We start from the raw sequence: 26,976 nt of genomic DNA, 5'->3' as shown, positions 1-26,976 counted from the left end.
ACCAGATCTTATTTATGGGCTTCATAGCAAAGCGGGTGAATAAATATGCACGCACTAATTTTCCGTTCTGAATTTATTTTTATTTTTTTAAACAAGTAATTTTTTTCATTTTACTTCACCAATTTGGACTATTTTGTGTATGTCCATTACATGAAATCCAAATAAAAATAAATGTAATATACAGGTTGTAATGCAACAAAATAGGATAAATGCCAAGGGGGATGAATACTTTGCAAGGCACTGTACAGGGAGGAGGTACGACACCTGGCAGAGTGGTGCCAGGACAACCTCCCCCTCAACGTCAGCAAGACAAAGGAGCTGATCGTGGACTACAGGAAACGGAGGACCGAGCATGCCTCCATCCACATCAACCTGTAGTGGAGCAGGTCGAGAGCTTCAAGTTCCTCGGTGTCCATATCACATTCTTGAAGAAGGCATGACAATGCCACTTCCCCCTTTGGGGGCTGAAAAGATTTGTCAGAAAGTTCTTCAGCTGCATCTTGATTGGCTGCATCACCGCTTGGTATGTAAACTGCTTGGCATCTAACCGCAAGGCCCTACAGAGGGTAATGCGTACATCCAAGTACATCACTTGGGCCGAGCTCCCTGTCTTCCATACCTGGCGGTGTCAGAGGAAGGACCTAAAAATTGTCAAAAACTCCAGCAATAAACTGTTTTCTCTGCTGCCGCACGGCAACCAGTACCGGTGCACCAAGTCTGAAACCAATAGGAACCTGAATGACTTCTAACCCCAAGCCATAAGACTGCTAAATAGTTAGTATTTTGACTCATCGCATACACTGCTGTTACTGTTTATTATCTATCCTGTTGCCTAGTCACTTTATCCCTTCCTATATGTACATATCTACCTAAATTACTTCGTACCGAGGAACATCGACTCGGTACTGGTACCCCGTGTACAGTATATAGCCATGTTATCATTACTCATTGTGTATTTATTCCTTGTGTTATTATTATTATTATATATATATTTTTTTATATTTCTCTTTTTTATCTCTTTGCATTGTTAGGAAAGGCCCGTAAATAAGCATTTTACTGTTAGTCTACACCTGCTGTTTACGAAGCAAGTGATAAAAATAAAAAATTGGAGGGGGTTTGAATTATATTCACTGTTGCTATGGAAGTCATTCCAAAGGGTAGATTTAACAGTGCAAATGAAATGTCATATATCATACATTTATTTAGGTCTATATAGCATTTGCAAAGACATCAACAGCTATTGTTTCAATTCAACCCAGGGTTCAACTAAAAATAGACTACATATTGGCCTAGGTTTTGAAGCTCTGGTTGATTGCAAATGTAATCTTCAAGTTAATCACTAACACGTTGGATTCACTTCTCAATCTCAACCAAAAATCGAAGTTAATAAAGAATAGGACTAAATCAAATCAAACTTTATTTAAAGAGCATTTCAAGTTGGAGTAGCTTAGATTTAGTCCTATTCTTTAATGTATATTTTTGGTTGAGGTGGAGACGTGAATCCATTATTCATTTGTAGACAAACTTGATATTGAATTGTGTTTGGTTGTCAATTCAAATAGATATCTACATTTGTAGGAGAGTGTCACGTTCTGACAATAGTTCTTTTGTATTTTCTTTGTTTTAGTGTTGGTCAGGACGTGAGCTGAGTGGGCATTCTATGTTGTGTGTCTAGTTTTCCTGTTTCTGTGTTTGGCCTGATATGGTTCTCAATCAGAGGCAGGTGTTAGTCGTTTGTCTCTGATTGGGAGCCATATTTAGGTAGCCTGTTTTCTGTTGGGGTTTGTGGGTGGTTGTCTTCAGTCTTTGTGTGTCTGCACCAGATAGAACTGTTTCGGTTTTCACGTTTGTTTGTTTTGTATTTTGGAAGTGTTCAGTTTATTGTCTTTTTATTAAACATGATGAACACTAATCTGAGCTGCGCTTTGGTCCTCTCCTTCTTCCACAGAAGAAAGCCGTTACAGAGAGGAGATGTATCTTCCTCTTGGATAGTTCCATCTGTGCCACTGACTTAGTCTGGCTTGAATTCCAGTTTGTCTAAAAAGGTATAATTGATATGTTGTATTCACATCTCCATCTCAACCAAAAATCAAAGTTAAAGCATAGGACTAAATCAAATACATTTTTTAATGGATTTTAAATAAACATTTCCAGGCCATTTAGTTGTTCTATTAGATGAAGCACAGTGATAACGCAATACATTATTGTATAAATGCAAAGTATCAGACATTGTATTCCCATTTTAACTTTGTTTAAATGGTTGAAAGCGCAGACAACACATTTAGATGACAACTAAACCAAAAATCAGGCATTGTTTTACCATTGGAATGTGGTTGTGATGTTTACATTCCGTTTACATGTTTACATTCCGGCGCCGAAAAGAGATGGCCGCCTCGCTTCGCGTTCCTTGGAAAATATGCAGTTTTTTGTTTTTTTATGTGTTATTTCTTACATCGGTACCCCAGGTAATCTTAGGTTTCATTACATACAGTCGGGAGGAACTACTGAATATACGATTAACGTCAACTCATCATCGTTCCTACCAGGAATATGACTTTCCCGAAACGGATCCAGTGTTTTGCCTTCCACCCAATACAATGGATCTGATCCCAGCCGGCGACCCTGTGCGACGCCGAAAAAGGGGCAAACGAGGCGGTCTCGTGGTCAGGCTTCGGAGACGGGCACATCGCGCTCCACTCCCTAGCATACTACTCGCCAATGTCCAGTCTCTTGACAATAAGGTTGATGAAATCCGAGGCACGGGTAGCATTCCAGAGAGACATCAGGGATTGCAACGTGCTCTGCTTCACGGAAACATGGCTAACTCAAGGGACGCTAACGGAGTCGGTGCAGCCAGCTGGTTTCTTCATGCATCGCGCCGACAGAAACAAACATCTTTCCGGTAAGAAGAGGGGCGGGGGGGTATGCCTTATGATTAACGAGAAGTGGTGTGATCATCATAACAACACACAGGAACTCAAGTCATTCTGTTCACCTGATCTAGAACTCCTCACAATCAAATGTCGACCGCATTATCTACCAAGGGAATTCTCTTCAATCATAATCACAGCCGTATATATTCCCCCCCAAGCAGACACATCGATGGCCCTGAACGAACTTTATCTGACTCTTTGTAAACTGGAAACCACACACCCTGAGGCTGCATTCATCGTAGCTGGGGATTTTAACAAGGCTAATCTAAAAACAAAACTCCCTAAATTCTATCAGCATATCGATTGTGCTACCAGGGCTGGAAAAACCCTAGATCATTGTTATACTAATTTCCGCGACGCATATAAGGCCCTCCCCCGCCCCCCTTTCGGAAAAGCTGACCACGACTCCATTTTGTTGATTCCAGCCTACAAACAGAAACTCAAACAACAAGCTCCCGCGCTCAGGTCTGTTCAACGCTGGTCCGACCAATCTGAATGTAAGGGCTGTTGTCCTCCTCCTCCTCAGATGAGGAGAGGAGAGAAGGATCAGTGGACCAATACGCAGCAGTAGGGAAATAAGCCATCTCTTTATTTGAATACGACGGCAACACGAAAACAAAACACTTACAAAATTACAAAACAAGAAAACGACGTAGACGAAACCTGAACATGAACTTACATAACTAAACGTAGAACTCACGGACAGGAACAGACTACATCAAAACGAACGAACAGCCAAACAGTCCCGTATGGTACAGACATGGACGAAACAGGAGACAATCACCCACAAACAAACAGTGAGAACACCCTACCTAAATATGACTCTCAATTAGAGGAAAACGCAAAACACCTGCCTCTAATTAAGAGCCATACCAGGCAACCCAAAACCAACATAGAAACAGAAAACATAGACTGCCCACCCAAAACTCACGCCCTGACCATATACACATACAAAAACAACATAAAACAGGTCAGGAACGTTACACTGAATCCACGCTTCAAGACTGCTTCGATCACGCGGATTGGAATATGTTCCGCATCGCGTCCAACAACAATATTGACGAATATGCTGATTCGGTGAGCGAGTTCATTAGGAAGTGCATTGACGATGTCGTACCCACAGCAACGATAAAAACATTCCCAAACCAGAAACCGTGGATTGACGGCAGCATTCGCGTGAAACTGAAAGCGCGAACCACTGCTTTTAACCAGGGCAAGGTGACCGGAAGCATGACCGAATACAAACAGTGTAGCTATTCTCTCCGCAAGGCAATCAAACAGGCTAAGTCCCAGTACAGAGACAAAATCGAGTCGCAATTCAACAGCTCAGACACAAGAGGTATGTGGCAGGGTCTACAGTCAATCACGGATTACAAAAAGAAAACCAGCCCCGTCGCGGACCAGGATGTCTTGCTCCCAGACAGGCTAAACAACTTTTTTGCCCGCTTTGAGGACAATACAGTGCCACTGACACGGCCCCCTACCAAAACCTGCGGGCTCTCCTTCACTGCAGCCGAGGTGAGTAAAACATTTAAACGTGTTAACCCTCGCCAGGCTGCAGGCCCAGACGGCATTCCCAGCTGCGTCCTCAGAGCATGCGCAGACCAGCTGGCTGGTGTGTTTACGGACATATTCAATCAATCCTTATCCCAGTCTGCTGTTCCCACATGCTTCAAGAGGGCCACCATTGTTCCTGTTCCCAAGAAAGCTAAGGTAACTGAGCTAAACGACTACCGCCCCGTAGCACTCACTTCCGTCATCATGAAGTGCTTTGAGAGACTAGTCAAGGACCATATCACCTCCACCCTACCGGACACCCTAGACCCACTCCAATTTGCTTACCGACCCAATAGGTCCACAGACGACGCAATCGCAACCACACTGCACACTGCCCTAACCCATCTGGACAAGAGGAATACCCATGTGAGAATGCTGTTCATCGATTACAGCTCAGCATTTAACACCATAGTGCCCTCCAAACTCGTCATCAAGCTCGAGACCCTGGGTCTCGACCCCGCCCTGTGCAACTGGGTCCTGGACTTCCTGACGGGCCGCCCCCAGGTGGTGAGGGTAGGTAACAACATCTCCACCCCGCTGATCCTCAACACTGGGGCCCCACAAGGGTGCGTTCTGAGCCCTCTCCTGTACTCCCTGTTCACCCACGACTGCGTGGCCATGCACGCCTCCAACTCAATCATCAAGTTTGCGGATGACACTACAGTGGTAGGCTTGATTACCAACAACGACGAGACGGCCTACAGGGAGGAGGTGAGGGCCCTCGGGGTGTGGTGTCAGGAAAATAACCTCACACTCAACGTCAACAAAACAAAGGAGATGATTGTGGACTTCAGGAAACAGAAGAGGGAGCACCCCCCTATCCACATCGACGGGTCAGTAGTGGAGAAGGTGGAAAGTTTTAAGTTCCTCGGTGTACACATCACGGACAAACTGAATTGGTCCACCCACACAGACAGCGTTGTGAAGAAGGCGCAGCAGCGCCTCTTCAACCTCAGGAGGCTGAAGAAATTCAGCTTGTCACCAAAAGCACTCACAAACTTCTACAGATGCACAATCGAGAGCATCCTGTCGGGCTGTATCACCGCCTGGTACGGCAACTGCTCCGCCCACAACCGTAAGGCTCTCCAGAGGGTAGTGAGGTCTGCAGAACGCATCACCAGGGGCAAACTACCTGCCCTCCAGGACACCTACACCACCCGATGTCACAGGAAGGCCATAAAGATCATCAAGGACAACAACCACTGCCTGTTCACCCCGCTATCATCCAGAAGGCGAGGTCAGTACAGGTGCATCAAAGCAGGGACCGAGAGACTGAAAAACAGCTTCTATCTCAAGGCCATCAGACTGTTAAACAGCCACCACTAACATTTAGCGGCCGCTGCCAACATACTGACTCAACTCCAGCCACTTTAAAAATGGGAATTGATGGAAATTATGTAAAAATGTACCACTAGCCACTTTAAACAATGCCACTTAATATAATGTTTACATACCCTACATTACCCATCTCATATGTATATACTGTACTCTATATCATCTACTGCATCTTGCCATCTTTATGTAATACATGTAACACTAGCCACTTTAAACTATGCCACTTTATGTTTACATACCCTACAGTACTCATCTCATATGTATATACCGTACTCTATACCATCTACTGCATCTGCCATGCCGTTCTGTACCACCACTCATTCATATATCTTTATGTACATATTCTTTATCCCTTTACACTTGTGTGTGTGTGTAAGGTAGTAGTTGTGGAATTGTTAGGTTAGATTACTTGTTGGTTATTACTGCATTGTCGGAACTAGAAGCACAAGCATTTCGCTACACTCGCATTAACATCTGCTAACCATGTGTATGTGACTAATAAGATTTGATTTGATTTGATTTGATTTAGAGTGTTGAAAGCTTAGTGATGACACATTGGGAATTCAACAAACTTCTGGCTGTCTTTGAGTGAGTGAATAAAGGCTGAAATCGCAGTGATCAATGTCTCAACCAAATATTACCCAATTATCCACACCAATTACGTGGTGTGCCCAGTGGGATGTGTCTGTGCAACGGTATGGTATTCTGTCTGTTAATGTGTTAGTACATTTTTCACACAACCACGGGCCATGTAAGATCTGTCGAGCAAGGTCCAGACTCAATCAAGCCGGTAATGGGGAACGCCAGCACATTACGTTTACCACAATGTGGGTTTGAATAAACAGTCAAGGCAGGCGGGTTGGTCCAATATGCAAGGAAAATGAAGAATCTGAAATATAAAAGATATTTTGATTTGTTTAACACATCTTTGGTTACAACATGTTTCCATATGTGTTATTTCATAGTTTTGATGTCTTCACTATTATTCTACAATGTAGAAAATAGTAAAAATAAAGAAAAGCCCTTGAATGAGTAGGTGTGTCCAAACTTTTGACTGGTACTGTATATTCATCAATCTAACTGTCCACCTACTGTATCTCTTCCTATAATGGCTTCACAGAATTGTTCTAACCTAAGTTCAACATATACAGTAGACAATTAGCATCTAGTCCTCTACGTAAAAGTAAAGCAGTCTAGGCTTCAGACAGACAGAATAACACAAGGATGTCATCCTCAGTAGACAGAGGGCATGGTCAACAGCAACCCCTGGTTTAAAACCAGACCAGACAAGAGGGAGAGACAGGAGTCAAAGGTAAAAAAACACTATTGCGGCTAATTGGTCAATAAAGCCGTCCGTTCCCATTCAGAGGAGCATCCTTCACTGTGAGACCGGGGCCAGTGCTATCCCTGTGAAATTAGACATTTTTAATTACTGGAGCGAGCGTGTAGCTGTGCCTCAGCACAAGTCGGCAGCAGTACAGCAGTGAGGAAGGGAGATAGATGGAGGGATAGAAAGAGGGAGAGAAGGAGTGAGTGTAGGTGTGCTTTGAAACAGCAGCAGTCTGGCAGTGAGAGACGGAGGTATAAAGGGAAAGAGGGAAGGAGAGAAGAATTGAGTGTGGCTGGCAGAGAAGGGAGAGATGGAAGGTAGGAGAGAGATAGAGGGAGGTATGGAGCGAAAGAGAGAGGGAAGAAGGATGTAGGTGTGCCTCCAGTCGGTGGAGGAGGGAGGTAAGTAAGGGAGGGAGAGATGGAAGGAGGAAGGGAGTTATAGAAGGAGTGAATGAGTGTGGCTGGCAGAGCTAGGAGCCAGCCAGACAGCTGCTCTCCTTGTCCCCGCGCTCAGCGGTTGACTAATAGGCAGAGCGGCCCTGTCTCATGTCTCGCAGCCTGGCTGGAGGGGATGTATTGATAATATCCGCCAGGATGTCTCAATCCCCCCTAAAGGGAGCGCTGGTGGAGGGGCGGGCGAGCGAGGGAGAGGACAAGGAGTCCCTGGGTAGCCGTTTGGCTGGAAGAGAGATGGGGGAGGGGAGAGGGCGATAGAAGGGAGACAGAAAAAGAGAGAGCGGAAAAGAGACGCATGCCAATAAAGCATTTTGAATTGAATTGAGAGAACAAGTGAGAGAAATAGAAAGAGGCAGAGAGGGAGAGGGGGGCTCGGTAGAACGAGAGAGGAGGAGAGGATAGGATGCAGTCTAAGAAATGCTGGGTTGCAGGCATTGGGTCACATTTGTAGCCAATGTTGGGATAGTTAGCACTTTTTTACAATATGTATATAATAATTGTATTAATGTTATATTAGAATATGTAATGTGCAACAACATAAGGAAAGTTGAAATTTGCAGTGTACACACGTAACATGATCAACCGGAAGGACATTTACTCTCACGGGTGGCCAAACAATCGGAAAGCCACGGCCCTAATAAGCCACACCTCCTGAAAATAACCTATAGATTACATTAAAGTGAATAAAAAGACAATTGATGATTAAATTAACACATGTTTGGGTAATCCCAACAACCCAACATGTTGGGTTATTCACGCAACCCAGTGTGTGTTCTGTCCAATATTTACCCAGCACTGGGTTAACAAATAACCCAAATTGGGTGATACGTGGTGTGATAAGGAGGGGTTTTTATTCCACCGATTTTATTGAAAAACATTTCTTAAAAAGAAGCAAACAGAACGAAATGGGGATAAACATACCTGAATTTGTCCACACCTCCTCCATGCTTCACAGTGGGATCCACGCATGCGGAGACCATCAAGACTCTTCATAGAGCTAGCCTTGGTCAGGGAGGTGACCAAGAACCTGATAGTCACTCTGTCTAGAGTGGTCTAGAGTTCCTCTGTGGAGATGGGAGAACCTTCCAGAAGGACAACCATCTCCGCAGCACTCCACCAAGCAGGCCTGTATGGTAGAGTGACCAGACGGAAGCCACTCTTCAGTAAAAGGCACATGACAGCCCGCTTGGAGTTTGCCAAAAGGCACCTAAAGACTCTCAGACCATGAGAAACAAGATTCTCTCGTCTGATGAAACCAAGATCGAACTCTTTGGCCTGAATGCCAAGCGTCACGTCTCAAGGAAACCTGGCACCATCCCTACGGTGAAGCATGGTGGTGGCAGCATCATGCTGTGGGGATGTTTTTCAGCGGCAGGGACCGGGAGACTAGTCATGATTGAGGCAAAGATGAATGGAGCAAAGTACAGCAAGGATGAATGGAGCAAAGTACAGAACCTTAGACTGGGGCAAAGGTTCACCTTCTGACAGGACAACAACCCTAAGCACGCAGCCAAGACAACGCAGGAGTGGCTTCGGGACAAATCTCTGAATGTCTTTGAGTGGCCACAGCCAGAGCGCGGACTTGAACCCGATCGAACATCTTTGGAAAGACCTGAAAATAGCTGTGCAGCAACGCTCCCAATCCAATCTGACAGAGCTTGAGAGGTTCTGCAGAGAGGAATGGGAGAAACTCCCCAAATACAGGTGTGCCAAGCTTGTAGCGTCATTCCCAAGAAGACTCAAGGCTGTAATCGCTGCCAAAGGTGCTTCAACAAAGTACTGAGTAAAGGGTCTGAATACTTATGTAAATGTGATATTTCATTAATTGTATAAATTATTAAAATTAAATTATAAAAAATCTGTAAAAACCTGTTTTTGGTTTGTCATTATGGGGTATTGTGTGTAGATTGATGAGGGGGAAAACTATTTAATACAGTTTAGGATAAGGCTGTAACCTAACAAAATGTTGAAAAAGGGTCTGAATACTTTCTGAAGGCACTATATGCATGGGAGCATAATGTATTTACTGTTTTCTTCACATTTTCAAGTTCTGGTGACAAATCATGCATTCCAATTCTTGCATAGATTGTAATGGACACATGATGTGTGTAAAATACTTATTATAATGAGCTGATGCTAAGCTAATTACCAGCTATGTGTGGCACCTTGTTTGTTGACATCATACAATGCATTTTGGTTGTCACGTAAACGTCTGTCAGACCAAAGATATTATAACTACACTCCCTTCAACATGCATACTGCAAAAATACCCAGTTCGTCTTGTAACCTCTTATCTTTGGTTGATGCGAAAAACATTGCAGCGCACACAAACTACCCATTGTCAGATTACTTTCGATTTTTGTAAATAGTAATTGCTATTAGCCCATTCCTATTATGGTTTCTGTCAGCCGAGAGTTAGCTAAATACACTATAAATACAAAAGTATGTGGACACCCCTTCAAATTAGTGGATTCAGCTATTTCAGCCACACCCGTTGCGGACAGGTGTATACAATCATGCACAGTGCCATGCAATCTCCATAGACAAACAGTGGCTGTAGAATGGCCTTACTGAAGAGTTCAGTGACTTTCAACGTGGCACTGTCATAGGATGACAACTTTCCAACAAGTCAGTTCCTCATATGTCTGCCCTGCTAGAGCTGCCCCGGTCAACTGTAAGTGCTGTTACATCTAGAAGCAACAACGGCTCAGCCACAAAGTGGTAGGCCACACAAGTTTACAGAGCAGGACCGCCGAGGGCTGAAGCGCATAAAAATCGTCTGTCCTCTGTTGCAACACTCACTACCGAGTTCCAAACTGCCTCTGGAAGCATCATCAGCACAATAACTGTTCGTCGGGAGCCTCATGAAATGGGTTTCCATGGCCGAGCGGCCGCACACAAGCCTAAGATCAACATGCTCAATGCCAAGCGCCGGCTGGAATGGTGTAAAGCTCGTCGCCATTGGACTCAGGAGCAGTGCAAACGCGATGAATCACACTTCACCATCTGGTAGTCCGACGGACGAATCTGGGTTTGGCGGATACCAGAATAATGCTACCTGCCCCAATGCATAGTGCCAACTGTAAAGTTTGGTGGAGGAGGAATAATGGTCTGGGGCTGTTTTTCATAGCTCGGACTAGGCCCCTTAGTTCCAGTGAACGCTACAGCATACAATGACATTCAAGATGATTCTGTGCTTCAAACTTTGTGGCAACAGTTTGGGGAAGGCCTTTCCTGTTCCAGCATGACAATGCCCCCATGCACAAAGCTACGTCCATACAGAAATGGTTTGTCGAGATTGGTGTGGAAGAACTTCACTGGCCTGCGCAGAGCCCTGACCTCAACCCCATTGAACACCTTTGGGACGAATTGGAATGCTGACTGTGAGCCAGGTCTAATCACCCAACATCAGTGCCCGACCTCACTAATGCTCTTTTGGCTGAATGGAAGCAATTCCCCGCAGCAATGTTCCAACATCTAGTGGGAAGCCTTCCCAGAAGAGTGGGGGCTGTTTTAGCAGTTAAAGGGGGACCAACTCCATATTAATGACCATGATTTGGAATGACGAGCAGGTGTCCACATACTTTTGGTTATGTAGTTTATGACCGCTTGTGTTAGGTCACTATTTACTCAGTTAGCGCTTTGACTAATGTAGCCTACATTTTCTGGTTTAGATGAGTATTGTGTTATGTTCTGTGATTGTCTGAACATTGCATCCAAAAACAAACTGCTCACATTGAGGACATGATTTTGTAAAGAATGTGTTTGTGCAACATGTTTCTGTAAAAAAAAACAGTGACCAGCTTAAAAGCGGACTGTTGCATCAATCGTAAATGGATGTTCTAAATAAGTGTCCTAATCACACTGGTTTGAGCGTATGCTGCAATGACCACTGTAGAATGATCACACCTGTGTGTTTGTAAGTGTTAAAGGTCCTAAATTATGTCAGCACTGCTCTTGATGTTGTGCTGCTATATTTATTGACTTGGCCAAAGCTTTCAATAGGTAGACCATTCCATTCTGGTGGGTCAACTAAGAAGTATTAGTGTCTCTGAGGGGTCTTTGGCCTGCTTTGCTAACTTCCTCTCTCAAAGAGTGCAATGTGTAAAGTCAGAACATCTGCTGTCTCAGCCCCTGCCTGTTACGAAGGGAGTACCCCAAGGCTCAATCCTAGGCCCCGCACTCTTCTCAATTTACAAAAACAACATAGCTCAGACAGTAGGAAGCTCTCTCATCCACTTATATGTAGATGATAGTCTTGTACTCAGCTGGCCCCTCCCTGGATTTCGTGTTGAACGCTTTACAACAAAGCTTTCTTATGGTCCAGAAAACTTTCTCTGCCCTTAACCTTGTTCTGAACACCTCCAAAACAAAGTAATCACATACACCAGTGTGATTAGTACCTCATGCAAGTACTTATCTCAGCACATATCTAAGCTGCAGGCAAAGATTCAATCTAGACTTGGTTTCATCTATCATACTCACCCCTCTTTCATCCCAGCTGCCAAACTAACCCTGATTCAGATGATCATCCTATCCATGCTAGATAACAGAGGTCAGCGCACTTCAGAGGTTCCAACCAACTCAATGAACCATGTACACATATCGCACAGGAGCTCTCTTGGGGCAGTCCCGTTAGATCTCGTATATACAGAGAAGGTATATTTGCATGATTTAGCTTATTCATTTATAATAAATTAATCATTAATGTTTGCTTCATGTGACCGACCAATACTGGGTCATGCATGTGACAGACCAAACCTCACGAGACTTCTTCTCTCTAAGCTAGACCTTGAAACTGAGATATCTGAAAACATTTTAATGTAAGCATTTAGATTTTAGCTTCTATATAAAAATATTTTATACTCCTATTAAATTAAGGAAAATCAACACTTAAAAAAACCCAGACACTTCATAATTTCAAACCCTTAATTCTGGGTTATACAATCTAATTAGTATGGTAATACTATTATCATAATAAAGGTTATACTTCTATTAACGGGAGTGAATTTATCAAAAATACACACACATACACAGCATGTTAAATAGCACAATATAGACAAACTAAGAAAACAACACATACTGCAGCCCATTTGGCAATTTGGGATTCCAACTTCCAAACAGGGATTCCAATCAAGTTGCAGGAGTCCACTTTGGTTGTGGGGAATTATTCTTACCTACAGCGGCAATGTATTCAGCGAGATCAGTCATATAAGAAGAGAGATCTGGGACAAAGGCAATTACGGGCACAGTTGACATTATTACAACTGCCTGATTCAGGAAATCCAGACAATTGATTTACTGTATGATAAATTATTACTACTACCAATATTCTTAATACATATTTCTAACACAGATGCAAAGCGAATAACAACACAGAGTTGAAACCATTTTTTTCTCTCCCAAATTGGCTTATACTCCCCTATCATCGTGGCGATCTCACTGCAGAGTTACAGGTCGGGGAGGTAGAGGGCTAATCCTTAGGGAGAAATCCCCACCATCCAGCAGACCCAATCTGGTGAGATTTGTTATTGAAGTAAGACAAAACAACAACAGCAATACACTTCTTCATACAAAACTAGAGGTGGGGAAAACTTCAATGAATTTGGAGTAACTGTCAACCATTACCAACACATATTTCTTCCTTTTACAGGCAGGCATGTGAAGAAAATCAATTCGCATATTTACCAAAGGGCCTCAGGGGACTGGTAATCCCCCCTTTGGACACATGACTCACATCATGATTCATGCGTCCAAAAAACAACAGCACTGCCTGTTAAATCAAAATTACAATTAAAATCAGAATTACAACCCTTGATGACTCCATCTTAACTTAATTGTATCCCATAAGGTAATGGTAAAATAGACTAGAGACAGATGTCCCTCATTTAGTGGCAGCGCTCTCTCTCTGTCCTTCGCGTAGTCCGAATCACACATAGGACTATTGCTAAATTATAAACTTCTTCTTAATTATTTACACAGTGTTTACGAACCCTGACAATAGAAACTTCAGAAAATGTAATTTGTGTACAGCATTCTTTCTAACCCGTGTAAAACTCACTAAAACAAAAACAAAAATAAAAAGACCCCACACCATAAATCAAACAGAGTATTAACCACAAATAAATATTAACAGATGGGTTGTGTGGGGGTGCTGGTGTGTATGTGATAAAAAATCGTAGTTTAAAAACAAACAAAATGGCCAAGCCTTACTTAATTTGGGAGCTCCCTTAACAGCTGGATCCGGGTACCTTTAACTGCTCTCCCAAGGCACTTGCCTTAGGAAGCCTTTCAAAGGGAGAGATACAGCATCATTTATAAACATGTAAAGAAAAATAATTGGTAGCGGACATTCCATCAGTCGTATACAGAATTATACTTCAGACACATCAGATGATACAGTGTCGCATCAAGCTGAAGGCACCTTTGAAGGTAAACAATCCCAGAGCCCCTGTCTTGTAAGCATTTGGGGCGGCAGGTAGCCTAGTGGTTAGAGCGTTGGACTAGTAACCGAAAGGTTGCAAGTTCAAATCCCCAAGCTGACAAAGTAAAAATCTGTCGTTCTGCCCCTGAACAGGGTACTTCTTATGGCTGGGGGCGCTATTTTCACATTCAGATGAAAAGCGTGCCCAGAGTAAACTTCCTGCTACTCAGGCCCAGAAGCTAATATATGCATATTATTATTAGTAGATTTGGATAGAAAACACTCTGAAGTTTCTAAAACCTGTTTGAATGATGTCTGTGAGTATAACAGAACTCATATAGCAGGCAAAAACCTGAGAAAAATATCCAACCAGGAAGTGGGAAATCTGAGGTTTGTAGATTTTCAAGTATATGCCTATCCAAGATACGGTGTAAATTTGGTCCGATTGCACTTCCTACGGCTTTCACTAGATATCAACAGTCTTTAGAACCTTGTTTCAGGCTTCTACTGTGAAGGGGGAGCGAATAAGAGCTGTTTGATCCAGGTGTCTGGCAGAATGCCATGAGCTAAGTCATGCGTGTGGCCGTGAGAGCGAGCTGCGTTCCCTTTAATTTCTAAAGACAAAGGAATTTTCCGGTTGGAATATTATTGAAGATTTATGATAAAAACATCCTAAAGATTGATTCTATACATCGTTTGACATGTTTCTACGAACTGTAATGGAACTGTTTTGACTTTTCGTCTGGGCTAAGTGAAGATCATCAAAGGTAAGTGAATATTTATCATGATATTTCTGACTTCTGTTGACTCCACAACATGGCGGGTATCTGTATGGCTTGTTTTGTGGCTGAGCGCTGTACTCAGATTATTCCATGGTGTGCTTTCACTGTAAAGCTTTTTTGATATTTGACACAGCGGTTGCATTAAGGAGAAGTATATCTTTAATTCCATGCATAACACTTGTATTTTCATCAACATTTATGATGAGTATTTCTGTAAATTGATGTGGCTCTCTGCAAAATCACCGGAGGTTTTGGAAACAAAACATTACTGAACATAACGCGCCAATGTAAACTGAGATTTTTGGATATAAATATGAATTTTATCGAACAAAACATACATGTATTGTGTAACATGAAGTCCTATGAGTGCCATCTGATGAAGATCATCAAAAGTTAGTGATTAATTGTCTCTATTTCTGCTTTTTGTGACTCCTCTCTTTGGCTGGAAAAAAATGGCTGTGTTTTTCTGTGAATAAGTCCTAACATAATGATATGTTGTGCTTTTGTCGTAAAGCCTTTTTGAAATCAGACACTGTGGTGGGATTAACAACAAGTTTATCTTTAAAATGGTGTAAAATACTTGTATGTCTGAGGAATTTTAATTTTGAGATTTCTGTTGTTTTGAATTTGGCGCCCTGCAGCGTCAACTGGCTGTTGACGAGGTGAGACGCTACCGTCCCACATACCCTAGAGAGGTTAAAAGGAACCACCAGCTTTCATATGTTCTCATGTTCTTAGCAAGGAACTTAAACGTTAGCTTTCTTACGTGGCATATATTGCACTTTTACTTTCTTCTCCAACACTTTGTTTTTGCATTATTTAAACCAAATTCAACACGTTTCATTATTTATTTGAGGCTAAATTGATTTTATTTATGTATTATTTTAAGTTAAAATAAGTGTTCATTCAGTATTGTTGTAATTGTCATTATTACAAAAAATAAAAAAATCACAGATTAATCGGTATCAGCTTTTTTTGGTCCCCCAATAATCGGTATCGGTATCGGCGTTGAAAAATCATAATCGGTCGACCTCTAGTCCTGAGATGGTTATGTGGTGTGCAATGTGGAGTGTGTGTTTGTCAGTAGACGGCCCCCAGCTGCGACGACGATGCTGTAAACCACTGCCTCCTGATAAAGTCCTGTGAAGCATGTCATTGTAGATGCACACACGCACATGCACACATGCACATGCACACGGTCAAAGTGTACCGCTTTATCACATTTGAGCAAACCACCTCTCACACTCTGCTCCCAAGCCAATTTTCACTCAGGTCACAGGGATGGAGAATCAGAGATGAGGGGCATGTGGACTTGAGCGTACACTGGACCCTGGCTGCCTGCACAACTGTCTGGACCAGCATCCAGGACAGGTGAGGGTGGGAGAGAGAGAGAGTAGAAGGGGGAAAGAGGTCAAAAGGACAGTGCAGCGCAATAGCGCAGGGGATATATTTTTGGGACTAGTTGAAACACAAGGCTGGCTGTCAGTGTCTGCCTGTTTGGTGCAGAGGCCTCTGACCACGATGCAGTAGGAACTCAAGGTTGTGAACTCATCCACCTCTTCTACTAACAGAGAGAAGAAGGGAGGGAGGAAGGGATTAGGGGGAAATTCACTGCGTCATCTGAGAGGCCAGAGGAAGCTGGACGCCAGTCCGGTGTAGAGATGGCAAATAAAGGCCGGGCTCACCTGTCTTCCCTGGGGGTCCGGGTCAAGACAAGACAGGGCTGGGGGTCTCTCTCTCACACACCTTGACATGAGTGACGTTTGACATTTCCAAATGGGAAATGTGGTCCAGGTTAGGGCTAACATGGACAGCCTGTCATAGCTATGTGTCGTGTAGTCACTCTGTCAGGCTATCAAAGGCACAGAGACCAAGCTCAGTCACTCAGATGGCTCGCTTCATACTGAATATGGCAGTCAAAACGTTTCTACATGGAACCGCAAAGCACCCTTATGCCGATATAGGATAAATAATAATAGAAATTGAGAACCTCTTTTGTTTTAAGCATTTTATTGCTATGTAAACTTAAAAATCCATACCTCAACTGAAAAGGTATTACTCTTAAATAACATAAAGTTCAGGCAAAATAAAATATTTGGCATTGTGAATTAATATTCAGCAAAGTGTAAGGGGAAAATACATTTTTAGCACAGAATTCCCGCCACACCTATTAGTAAGAGAGTTGTTGTAAAACGTACAGTATACTTTATCATGAAGTCTGACTGCTTCCTATTACCGTTGAAAATCAAACCCATAAATTATGTGAGAAAAGTAACACAATCTAGCCTAGACACGTAATACTGTATTTCTCCCTATTAACATTTAAATAGTTCCTAATGAGGGTTTCTACTGTAATTGATCACATATGAACTTTAATTAACCTTAATTAAAGACCAATGGAACACATTAGTGAATGGATATGCGGTGTATTGGCACCTCACTGTTTGCACTGGCACTTGTACCTGCGGGAGTGGGAAATAGGACACAGATGCTAAAACACGCAATGGCAGCTCCTCGGGCGAGGCAAAGCACTGCAGTAACAGTACGACTTACAGAGAATCGCCAAAGAGACTCAAAAATGGACATGTGACATCATAATGATGTCATTTTCTAGTTGTAGATTGAGAACGTCTACAACCAGGTGAAGATGTCTTTCTCATGACGATATCACGTCATGGAAAATAAATCATATTCTTGTTGTTATCTGTTAAGATTTGTTTTACATAACAAGACATTTACAAAACTTCCTATTACAACCAACAGGGGTTCAAACCGGTTCAGGGAACAGAGCCGAAAACGAACAACATTGTCAGAGGAACGGAAACAGAACCAGGAACGAAAGTGATCTCCAGTGTTCCGGAACAGAACCGCTATCTATAAATCTTGAAAAACATTTAATAATGTTATTTTTACTTCAAAAAATATTCCTAAAGTCTAGTATATAATTCTGTAATTCGTTGATGTTATAATGCTACTAACAGTCTAAACATATTCCAATTCAATTCCCCACCCGTGAAAATTCAGTCACATCTCGCGCCTGCATTTATCTGACCAGTCAAAACTATTTTACTCTTTCCAGAGCAAACTACACTATCAGCGCTAATTGGAGGAGTAAAATAATGAGCTGAATGTAAAAACAAAGTTGATTTCCCATGTTCCATTTATATATGAACTATATGAACCATTACTTTTATGTGTTCGAATCGGTTCAGAACTTTATTTTCTGGTGGGATCACCGGAATGGAACATAAAAATAAGGGCTCTGCTCGGAACGATTGGAAAATAATTTTAGTTCCAACCTCTGACAACAAGTATGACATCAGAGGTGCAAATGACATAATTACATTATCGCAACCACTTTTGCCCCCCACTCATAAATAACACACACTAAATCATGTGTCATACAATCCATATGTGATACAACACATACAGTACCAGTCAAAAGTTTGCACACACTTACTCATTCAAGGGTTTTTCTTTATTTGTACTATTTTCTACATTGTAGAATAATAGTGAAGACATCAAAACTATGAAATAACACATATGGAATCATGTAGTAACCAGAAAAGTATATTTTATATTTGAGATTCTTCAAAGTAGCCACCCTTTTGCCTTGATGACAGCTTTGCACACTCTTGGCATTCTCTCAACCAGCTTCATGAGGTAGTCTCCTGGAATGCATTTCAATTAACTGGTGTGCCTTGTTAAAAGTTCATTTGTGGAATTTCTTTCCTTCTTAATGCGTTTGAACCAATCAGTTGTGTTGTGACAAGGTAGGGGTGGTATACAGAAGATAGCCCTATTTGGTAAAAGACCAAGTCCATATTATGGCAAGAACAGCTCAAATAAGCAAAGAAAAACGACAGTTCATCATTTACTTTAAGACATGAATGTCAGTCAATTCGGAAGATTGAGAACTTTTAAAGTTTCTTCAAGTGCAGTCGCAAAAACCATCAAGCACTACGATGAAACTGGCTCTCATGAGGACCCAGAATTACCTCTGCTGCAGAGGATCATTTCATTAGTTACCAGCCTCCGAAATTGCAGCCCAAATAAATGCTTCACAGAGTTCAAGTAACAGACACATCTCAACATCAACTGTTCAGAGGAGACTACGTGAATCAGGCCTTCATGGTCGAATTGTTGCAAAGAAACCACTACTAAAAGACACCAATAAGAAGAGGAGACTTGCTTGGGCCAAGAAACATGAGCAATGGACATTAGACCGGTGGAAATCTGTCCTTTGGTCTGATGATTTGTGAGACGCAGAGTAGATTAATGGATGATCTCTGCATGTGTGGTTCCCACCGTGAAGCGTGGAGGACGAGGTGTGATGGTGTTGGGGGTGCTTTGCTGGTGACGCTGTTGGTGATTTATTTAGAATTAAAGGCACACTTAACCAGCATGGCTACCACAGCATTCTGCAGCGATACGCCATCCCATCTGGTTTGCGCTTAGTGGGACTATCATTTGTTTTTCAACAGGACAATGACCCAACACACCTCCAGGCTGTGTAAGGGCTATTTGACCAAGAAGGAGAGTGATGGAGTGCTGCATCAGATGACCTGGCCCCCACAATCACCTGACCTCAACCCAACTGAGATGGTTTGGGATGAGTTGGACTGCAGAGTGAAGCGAAGCAGAAAACAAGTGCTCAGCATATGTGGGAACTCCTTTAAGATTGTTGGAAAAGCATTCCAGGTGATGCTGGTTGAGAGAATGCCAAGAGTGTGCAAAGCTGTCATCAAGGCAAAGGGTGGCTACTTTGAAGAATCTCAAATATAAAATATAATTTGATTTGTTTAACACTTTTTTGCTTACTACATGATTCCATATGTGTTATTTCATAGTTTTGATGTCTTCATTATTAGTATAAAATAGTAAAAAAAAAAAAAAAAAAACCTTGAATGAGTAGGTGTGTCCAAACTTTTGACTGGTACTGTATATGTAATTTAAGATACCCAAAAATCTAAATTAGTGTATTTAATGCGAGCGCAGACCAAAAGATTTAACAACACAAAAATTCAAGTATTTCCCATAATGCAGTTGTTCTGTCTATGGACAACGTCTGGGTGTAGAACTATAATCTATGCATGCAAGAACTACTGCTTACAGCATCATAAGCAGTATGTGGAGTAAGTCATTGGTCATGTTCCAGATCACCAATATTGCAGTCTCGCTGCACGCAGCAACCATGCGTGCCATGTCAACGACTTGGCCCAGTCGGGCGTCAGATTTCTATAAACACCTATCCAAACGTTGTGAGAATTGGCAGGCGACTGCAATGTAGTCGACCCGGTACCCGGCCACGGTGTGATATACTGCAAGGTGCATATTCAACAGGACAATATCCGAGACTCCATTTTGGCTCCCTACGGTGAGGCTGCAAAGTCAACTCATTCACTAAGTAGCAGGGATGCTTGGCTCGCTAGTTGGAAATAAACATTCTAGACGCTCTCTATACTGTGCTGCACTTGTCATTACAGACCCAAAATATAAGCTATAGTTAAAAGTTTAAGGGTCAACTGCAACCAACATTGAGCACGGTCTCAAAATAAGGTGATCTCTCGTTAAACCATCAATATGCCCTAGAATCACCCACACTGCTGATCTCAATTGCAACCACTATTGGCGTCCATATTACCCCTCCCTAAAGCTGATGTCGATGTTAACTTTAAGTCCCGGATGCTGCCAAACATGTTCAAGACTATTTAGCCCTCTGGGTATTATCTTCGGTATAAATGAAACCTAATATTTGAGCAGATTAAGCACAGATTTAAATATCTGACAATCATTCCGCACAACTGAAATTAGGTAATTCCTCGTTTACCAGCGATAATCTCTGTGGCAATTTACGCTATACATTTTATTAATGTGAAGCTTGTGTTGGTATACTTACTTTTCATTTCCAATATTTAATCCATTAATAACTTGTCTTAATACAGTATGGTAATTTCAAAAGGGGAAAAGAAACTATTCCTGAACTAAAATCAACTTAATCAAACCAATAATGATTTTGTTAATAGAAACCTATATTTTGTATTAAATTAGAGTCTAATCAAGGTATGTCAAATTACAAATTTTATTCTAATGTGGCCCAAACATAAACTTCTATAACGTACTGTATTATACTTTACTGTACTCGAGTAGAGTATAATCTCAGTAGAGTTGCAGAATAGTGCAGTTGCAGTTTAGTACTCTACTGTACTCTACTGTAATGTACTATACTCTACGTCCCTGTACTGAACTATACTCGAGTTTCTTACAATTCACTGGGTCTATATTCTTACAATAAATATTGATTCATTCAACTGATCTGCTGGTTTATTCTGGTAGTTTTTTGGTTGCAAGCTAGTTTGTTTTAACACGCAAGTGCATGTAATCTCCCATTAGTAGAGTTTTATGAAATCCAGCGCTAACCTGCAGCTGCGCATTCTACCTGTTGGTTGCAATTGACCCGATGGTTTTAAATAAGTTAGTCTTTCCTCGCTCTACTGTACTTTGGGTTGTATTGACAGGAGCATAAAGTGACTGTTAAAACAATGTAAACTAAAGCATCACATTGAAATAAGTTAAACAAATAAATTAAATACAAACAGCACCAAAATACATTTAGCAATTTTCATAGCCAGCAAAAAAAAAGCGTATTTTTTTTCTCAACAAAGGGATAACCTGTTAATCTCATTCCATCTGCATACTGCATCAGCATTCACTGCATTCATGGAACATTTTACAAAATAAATGTAAGAAACCTTGTTCTGTTAGTTTTTTCTCCTTTACAGTACCTTGACTTGTAACTGTACAGTGAGCGGATATAATACAGCAATGTAAGGTACAATGAGAGAGAGAGAAAGAAAGAAAGAGAGATAAAGCGAGATCGAGAGAGACAGAGATACAGAGAAAGACTGGGTCGGGGCACATGAGAATGACCCATTGTCTGACACTAAGTGGCGCTCAGATCAAGAGTCCTGTTGGAACATTGGAGTGTTCTGGGCTGAGCACGGGTGTCACTAATCTCGCGCATATGCTCTGGCCTTTGTGGGGCCGCTGTGGGGTCCAAGGTCCGCCAGTTCAGCCCTCTCAACGAGTTAGTTGAGGGGAGGAGGGATTGGCTGGGGGTTACAGCTCATGAGGGTGGGCCTGGGCGGTCAGTCAGAACTGACCCATCCGGGTGGTGAACAGACTGCGTGAGCGCGGCATGGCCGAGGAGACATGGCCGAAGCTGGATGAAGGCCACTTCATGATGAACTGGGAGGTCACTGGCAGCAGATACCTGCACAGACGGAGGGAAGGATGGAGGGAAGAGAGGAGGGGGAAGGTGGACAAGGGACATAATGAGGGGAGGATTAGAGGCCCAAAGGGTCACAGTGAAGAGATCATGGCCGCATTAACCCATTATCCCTGCAAGCTGACGACACATTCACGAGATGAGGATACGTCTCCCCTTTTGTTCCAGCCTAGACTAAAATACAGCACCTTTCTAATGACGAGCTATGACTATGAGATCCGCAGCCATCAAATAGACACCTGGCAAAAATATATACAGTAGGTAGAGAAGGTGGGAATAACTCCAGTGTGAGGTGAGATGGCGTGAGCAAGTGAATCTAGAGCGCCTGGATCAGTTCTAATTAAATCAAATGTTATTTGTCACATGCGCTGAATACAACAGGTGTAGACTTTACCGTGAAATGCTTACTTACAAGCCCTTAACCAACAGTGCAGTTCAAGAAATAGAGTTAAGAAAATATTTACTAAATAAACGAAAGTATTTTAATTTTTTTTATTAAATCATAAAGTAACACAAGAAAATTACATAACAATAACGAGGATATATACCTGTATCGAGTCAATGTGGGGGGTACATGTCAGTCAAGGTAATTTGTGACTATGCATAGATAATACAGCGATTAGAAGCAGTGTAAAAACAAAAAAAGGGGGGGGGGGGGGGTCAAAGCTGTTCAGGAGTCTTATGGCTTGGGGGTAGAAGCTATTTAGGTGATTCTTAGACCTAGACTTGACATTCCGGTACCCATTGCCGTGCGGTAGCAGAGAGAACAGTCTATGACAATTTTTAGGGCCTTCCTCTGACACCACCTGGTGTAGAGGTCCTGGATGGCCCCGGTGATGTACTGAGCCGTACGCACTACCCCCTGTAGTGCCTTGTGGTTGGAGGCCGAGCAGTTGCCATACCAGGCAGTGATGCAACCACTCAGGATGCTCTCGATGGTGCAGCTGTAAAACCTTTTGAGGATCTGAGGACCCATGCCAAATCTTTTCTGTCTCCTGAGGGGGAATAGGTTTTGTCGTGCCCACTTCACGACTGTCTTTGTGTGCTTGGACCATGTTAGTTTGTTGGTGATGTGGACGCCAAGGAACTTGAAGCTCTCAACCTGCTCCACTACAGCCCCGTCGACGAGAATGGGGGCGTGCTCGGTCCTCCTTTTCCTGTAGTCCACAATCATCTACTTTGACTTGATCACATTAAGGGAGAGGTTGTTGTCCTTGCACCACACGGTCAGGTCTCTGACCTCCTCCAAATAGGCTTATACAGCTCATTTAGTGCCAGCATCAGTTTGTGGTGGTAAATAGACGGCTACGAATAATATAGATGAGAACTCTCTTGGTAGATAGTGTGGTCTACAATATATCATGAAATTGTTGCATGTTGCATTAATATTTTTGTTCAGTGTAATAATAAATACACAATGGGTAACAATAACTTAGTTATATACACAGGGTACCAGTACTGAGTCGATGTGCAGGAGTACAAGGTAATTGAGGTAGATATGTACAGTACATATAACTTGGAATTAAGTGACTAGGCAACAGGATATATAATAAACAGTAGAAGCAGCGTATGTGATGAGTAAAAACTAAAGCTTGTGCAAAAAGGGCCAATGCAGATAGTTAAATAGTTAACTAATAGCTACCCGGACTAACTATTTAGCAGTCTTATGGCTTGGGGGGGTAGAAGCTGTTCAGGGTCCTGTTGGTTCTTGACTTGGTTGAGAAAGCTGACTGGTGCATCAGTACTGCTTGCAGTGCGGTAGCAGAGAGAACAGTCTACGACTTGGGTGTCTGGAATCTTTGAAAAAATGATCAGCCTTCCTCTGACACCACCTGGTATAGAAGTCCTGGATGACGGGGAGTTTGGCCCCAGTGATGTATTGGGCCGTACACACTACCATCTGTAGCCCCTTGCGGTAGGATGCAAGCAGATGCCGTACCAAGCGGTGAAGCAGCCAGTCAAGATGCTCCCAATGTTGCAGCTGTATACATTTTTGGAGGATATGAGGGCCCATGCCAAATCCTTTAAGCCTGAGGGGGAAGAAGCATTGTCGTGCCCTCTTCATGACTGTGTTGGTGTGTGTAGACCATGATAGATCCTTAGTGATGTGGACACCGAGGAACTTGAAGCTCTCGACCAGCTCCACTACAGCCCCGTCGATGTGAATGGGGGATGTGCTCGGCCCTCCGTTTCCTGTAGACCACAATAAGCACCTTTGTCTTGCTGACGTTGAGGGAGAGGTTGTTGCCCTGGCACCACACTGCCAGATCTCTCACTGTCATCAGTGATCAGGCCTACCACAGTTGTGTCGTCAGCAAACTTAATGATGGTGTTGGAGTCGTGGGTGAAAAGAGAGTACAGCAGGGGACTAAGCACGCACCCCTGAGGGATCCCCATGTTGCGGGTCAGCGTGGCGGATGTTTTGTTGCTTACCCTCAGCACCTGGGGGCAGCCAGTCAGGAAATCTAGGATCCAGTTGCAGAGGGAGATGTTCAGTCCTAGGGCCATTAGCTTAGTAATGAGCTTGGTGTTGGCACTATGGTGTTGAACGCTGAGCTGTAGTCAATGAACAGCATTCTCACATAGGTGTTTCTCTTGTCCAGGTGGGAGAGGGCAGTGTGGAGAGCAATAGAGATTGCCTCATCTATGGATCTGTTGGGGCTGTATGCAAATTGGAGTGGGTCCAGTGTGTCTGGGATGATGGTGTCGATGTGAGCCATAACCAGCCTTTCAAAGCTTTTCATGGCTACAGAGTGCAACGGGGCCATAGTCATTTCGACAGGTTACCTTGGGGTTCTTGGGCACAGGGACTATGGTGGTCTGCTTGGAACATGTAGGTATTACAGACTGGGTCAAGGTGAGGTTGAAAATGTCAGTCGGACCCTTGCCAGCTGGTCAGCGCATGCTCTGAGTACGGGTCCTGGTAATCCATCTGGCTCTGCCGCATTGTGAATGTTTACCTGTTTAAAGGTCTTACTCACATCGGCTACGGAGAGCTTGAATAAAACAGCAAACTGTGATTGATTTGCCCATTTTTGTACTTTGAAATGAATGCTGTAAACCCATTGATTGATGAAGAATATAACTTACAAATGCCTAATGAGCTTAGATCAACTGTCCTACCCCCATCAGAACCTAAAATATGATTTTGTTTAAATCCCTTGTTTGTAAACAATGTAATTGTAAACAAACGCTGTATAGCCTCAAAACATGGTTAAAACTATAATTCTGAGATCATGCATGGTCAATCCTTGCATCCATTGCTCTGCTTATGAATTTGAGAGTGGTTACATTTCTCCAGCCCCATGCCTAAGCTAATTACCAAAAAAAGTGGCGTGTTCACCACTTTGTTATTGTTTGAACTGCAGATGTCCTCTTTAAATACGAGTACAGCTCAAACAGAAACAACTCACTGTAACACTTTGCTTTCTAACTTATAAGCATGTATGCACCTGTATAATGTCTTATAACAAGGCGTATAATATGTTATTTAACTATATGTATCAACATTTCAACTCATTCAAAATGGCAAGGGACATCAATGAAGTATCTCAGGGAGAACAAAAATGGCATTTGAGTAAAAAGCTTGATCGAATTCTACAGATTTGAATGGCTAACTAATAAAACAGTTTGTCAACTAAACCATATGGATTATGGTGTGAATTAATGTTCTTCTGTTAGCTGGCAGATAACACTGTTCACTCTGACATACTTTCCCTGTAAAATATCTCCTGGACAAATTAGTCAAGCTGCTTCTTCTTCTTCTTTTTAAAGTCGACCAAAAAAAGACTTGCTGCGTCGAGGGCATCTGCCGCAACAGAGCCAGACCCAGGAGAGTTGGGCAGGATTCAAATTAACTTCATTTAGTTCAAGTAGAATGTCCTTGAAAACCACTCAAGTGGGCCGGTACTTTCGATTGCGGTTGTTAAACGACCCACCCACAGTACTACTTGGCCTGTTCTGGAGCTCAACCATTCAATGGAGCAAGGCCGGAAGAGAAGGAGAGCGAGGGAGGGCGGATTACTTAGCCAATACCCTCTCGAATTGCTGCACTGCTTCGCTACATCCTCGCAACTTCAGGGGCACTGCTTACAATGGTTTCCGATGGGACATTGACTTTTAAAAACTTACAGTAGGATGGTGTTGCAGGATTTTCTGTCACCTTTCGGGTTCATCCCTTTCCTCGTTTCTGATTATGTTGGTCTGTGTCCAAAATGGCACCCTATTCCCTAATCTGTTTAAAAGTAGTGCACTACATAGGGAATAGGGATCCATTTCTGGAAGAAGCTTTGATTTCTCCTGAAGGCTTTCCTCTGTATCTGATATCTGTTCTGTTTGAGTTTTATTACAAACCCACTAGACCGTGTTTGAAGGGGATCAGTCTGAAACGTTGGTGTGTGTTACACTTCCTGGAAGGCATAACCATATTTCTTCCACGGAACACTTGTTGGCCAATGTATGGAAATTCCACTGCAAGAAATGGAATTCAAACATGAACTATGCGGTGACGCTTGTGGGTGGTGGTTAGTGATCGTGTGTACTATTTTCCCTTTCTATTTCTCATGAATTCACACAGAGAACATTCTGTCCACACTAGGTAGGCCAATCGTGTGATATGGTCCCGACACTTTCCGAGCCCTGATCACTCTGCGGGCGATAGTTAATTGGACCCTCTGTAACACGTCTTCCAGGTCCTGGGCTTTTGATCATGGATGAGCTTCTTGCAGTAACCTGCCAGTTGAAAGTCCAGGAGAAGCCACTGCTGTGGAGCCCTGCTTCAATTCAAATCGTCAGTGTGAAGAGAACGAGCTCCAAAGTCGCAGCTGCATTATGTGGAGTACCTCCAACAGGCCCTGCACTGTTCAAGGT

General features: G+C 42.8%; 1 protein-coding gene across 3 annotated transcripts in view; it reads right to left on the bottom strand.

Moving 5' to 3' along the window:
* Positions 1 to 16,812: 16,812 nt before the first annotated feature.
* Positions 16,813 to 26,976, bottom strand: part of ttll7 (tubulin tyrosine ligase-like family, member 7) — a 125,998-nt gene continuing 115,834 nt past the window's right edge. For 2 of the 3 annotated variants that reach the window (XM_071344487.1, XM_071344486.1), the window contains one exon: positions 16,813 to 22,092. In XM_071344487.1, coding sequence (XP_071200588.1) covers positions 21,972 to 22,092 — 121 coding nt within the window. In that variant the 3' untranslated portion in view covers positions 16,813 to 21,971. The remainder of the gene's footprint in view (positions 22,093 to 26,976) is intronic. The other variant, XM_071344489.1, reaches the window with a different exon arrangement.

Source organism: Salvelinus alpinus, chromosome 16 (genome assembly GCF_045679555.1).
Source record: "Salvelinus alpinus chromosome 16, SLU_Salpinus.1, whole genome shotgun sequence".
Lineage (NCBI taxonomy): Eukaryota > Metazoa > Chordata > Actinopteri > Salmoniformes > Salmonidae > Salvelinus > Salvelinus alpinus.
This window is presented reverse-complemented; position numbering and strand designations above follow the sequence as displayed.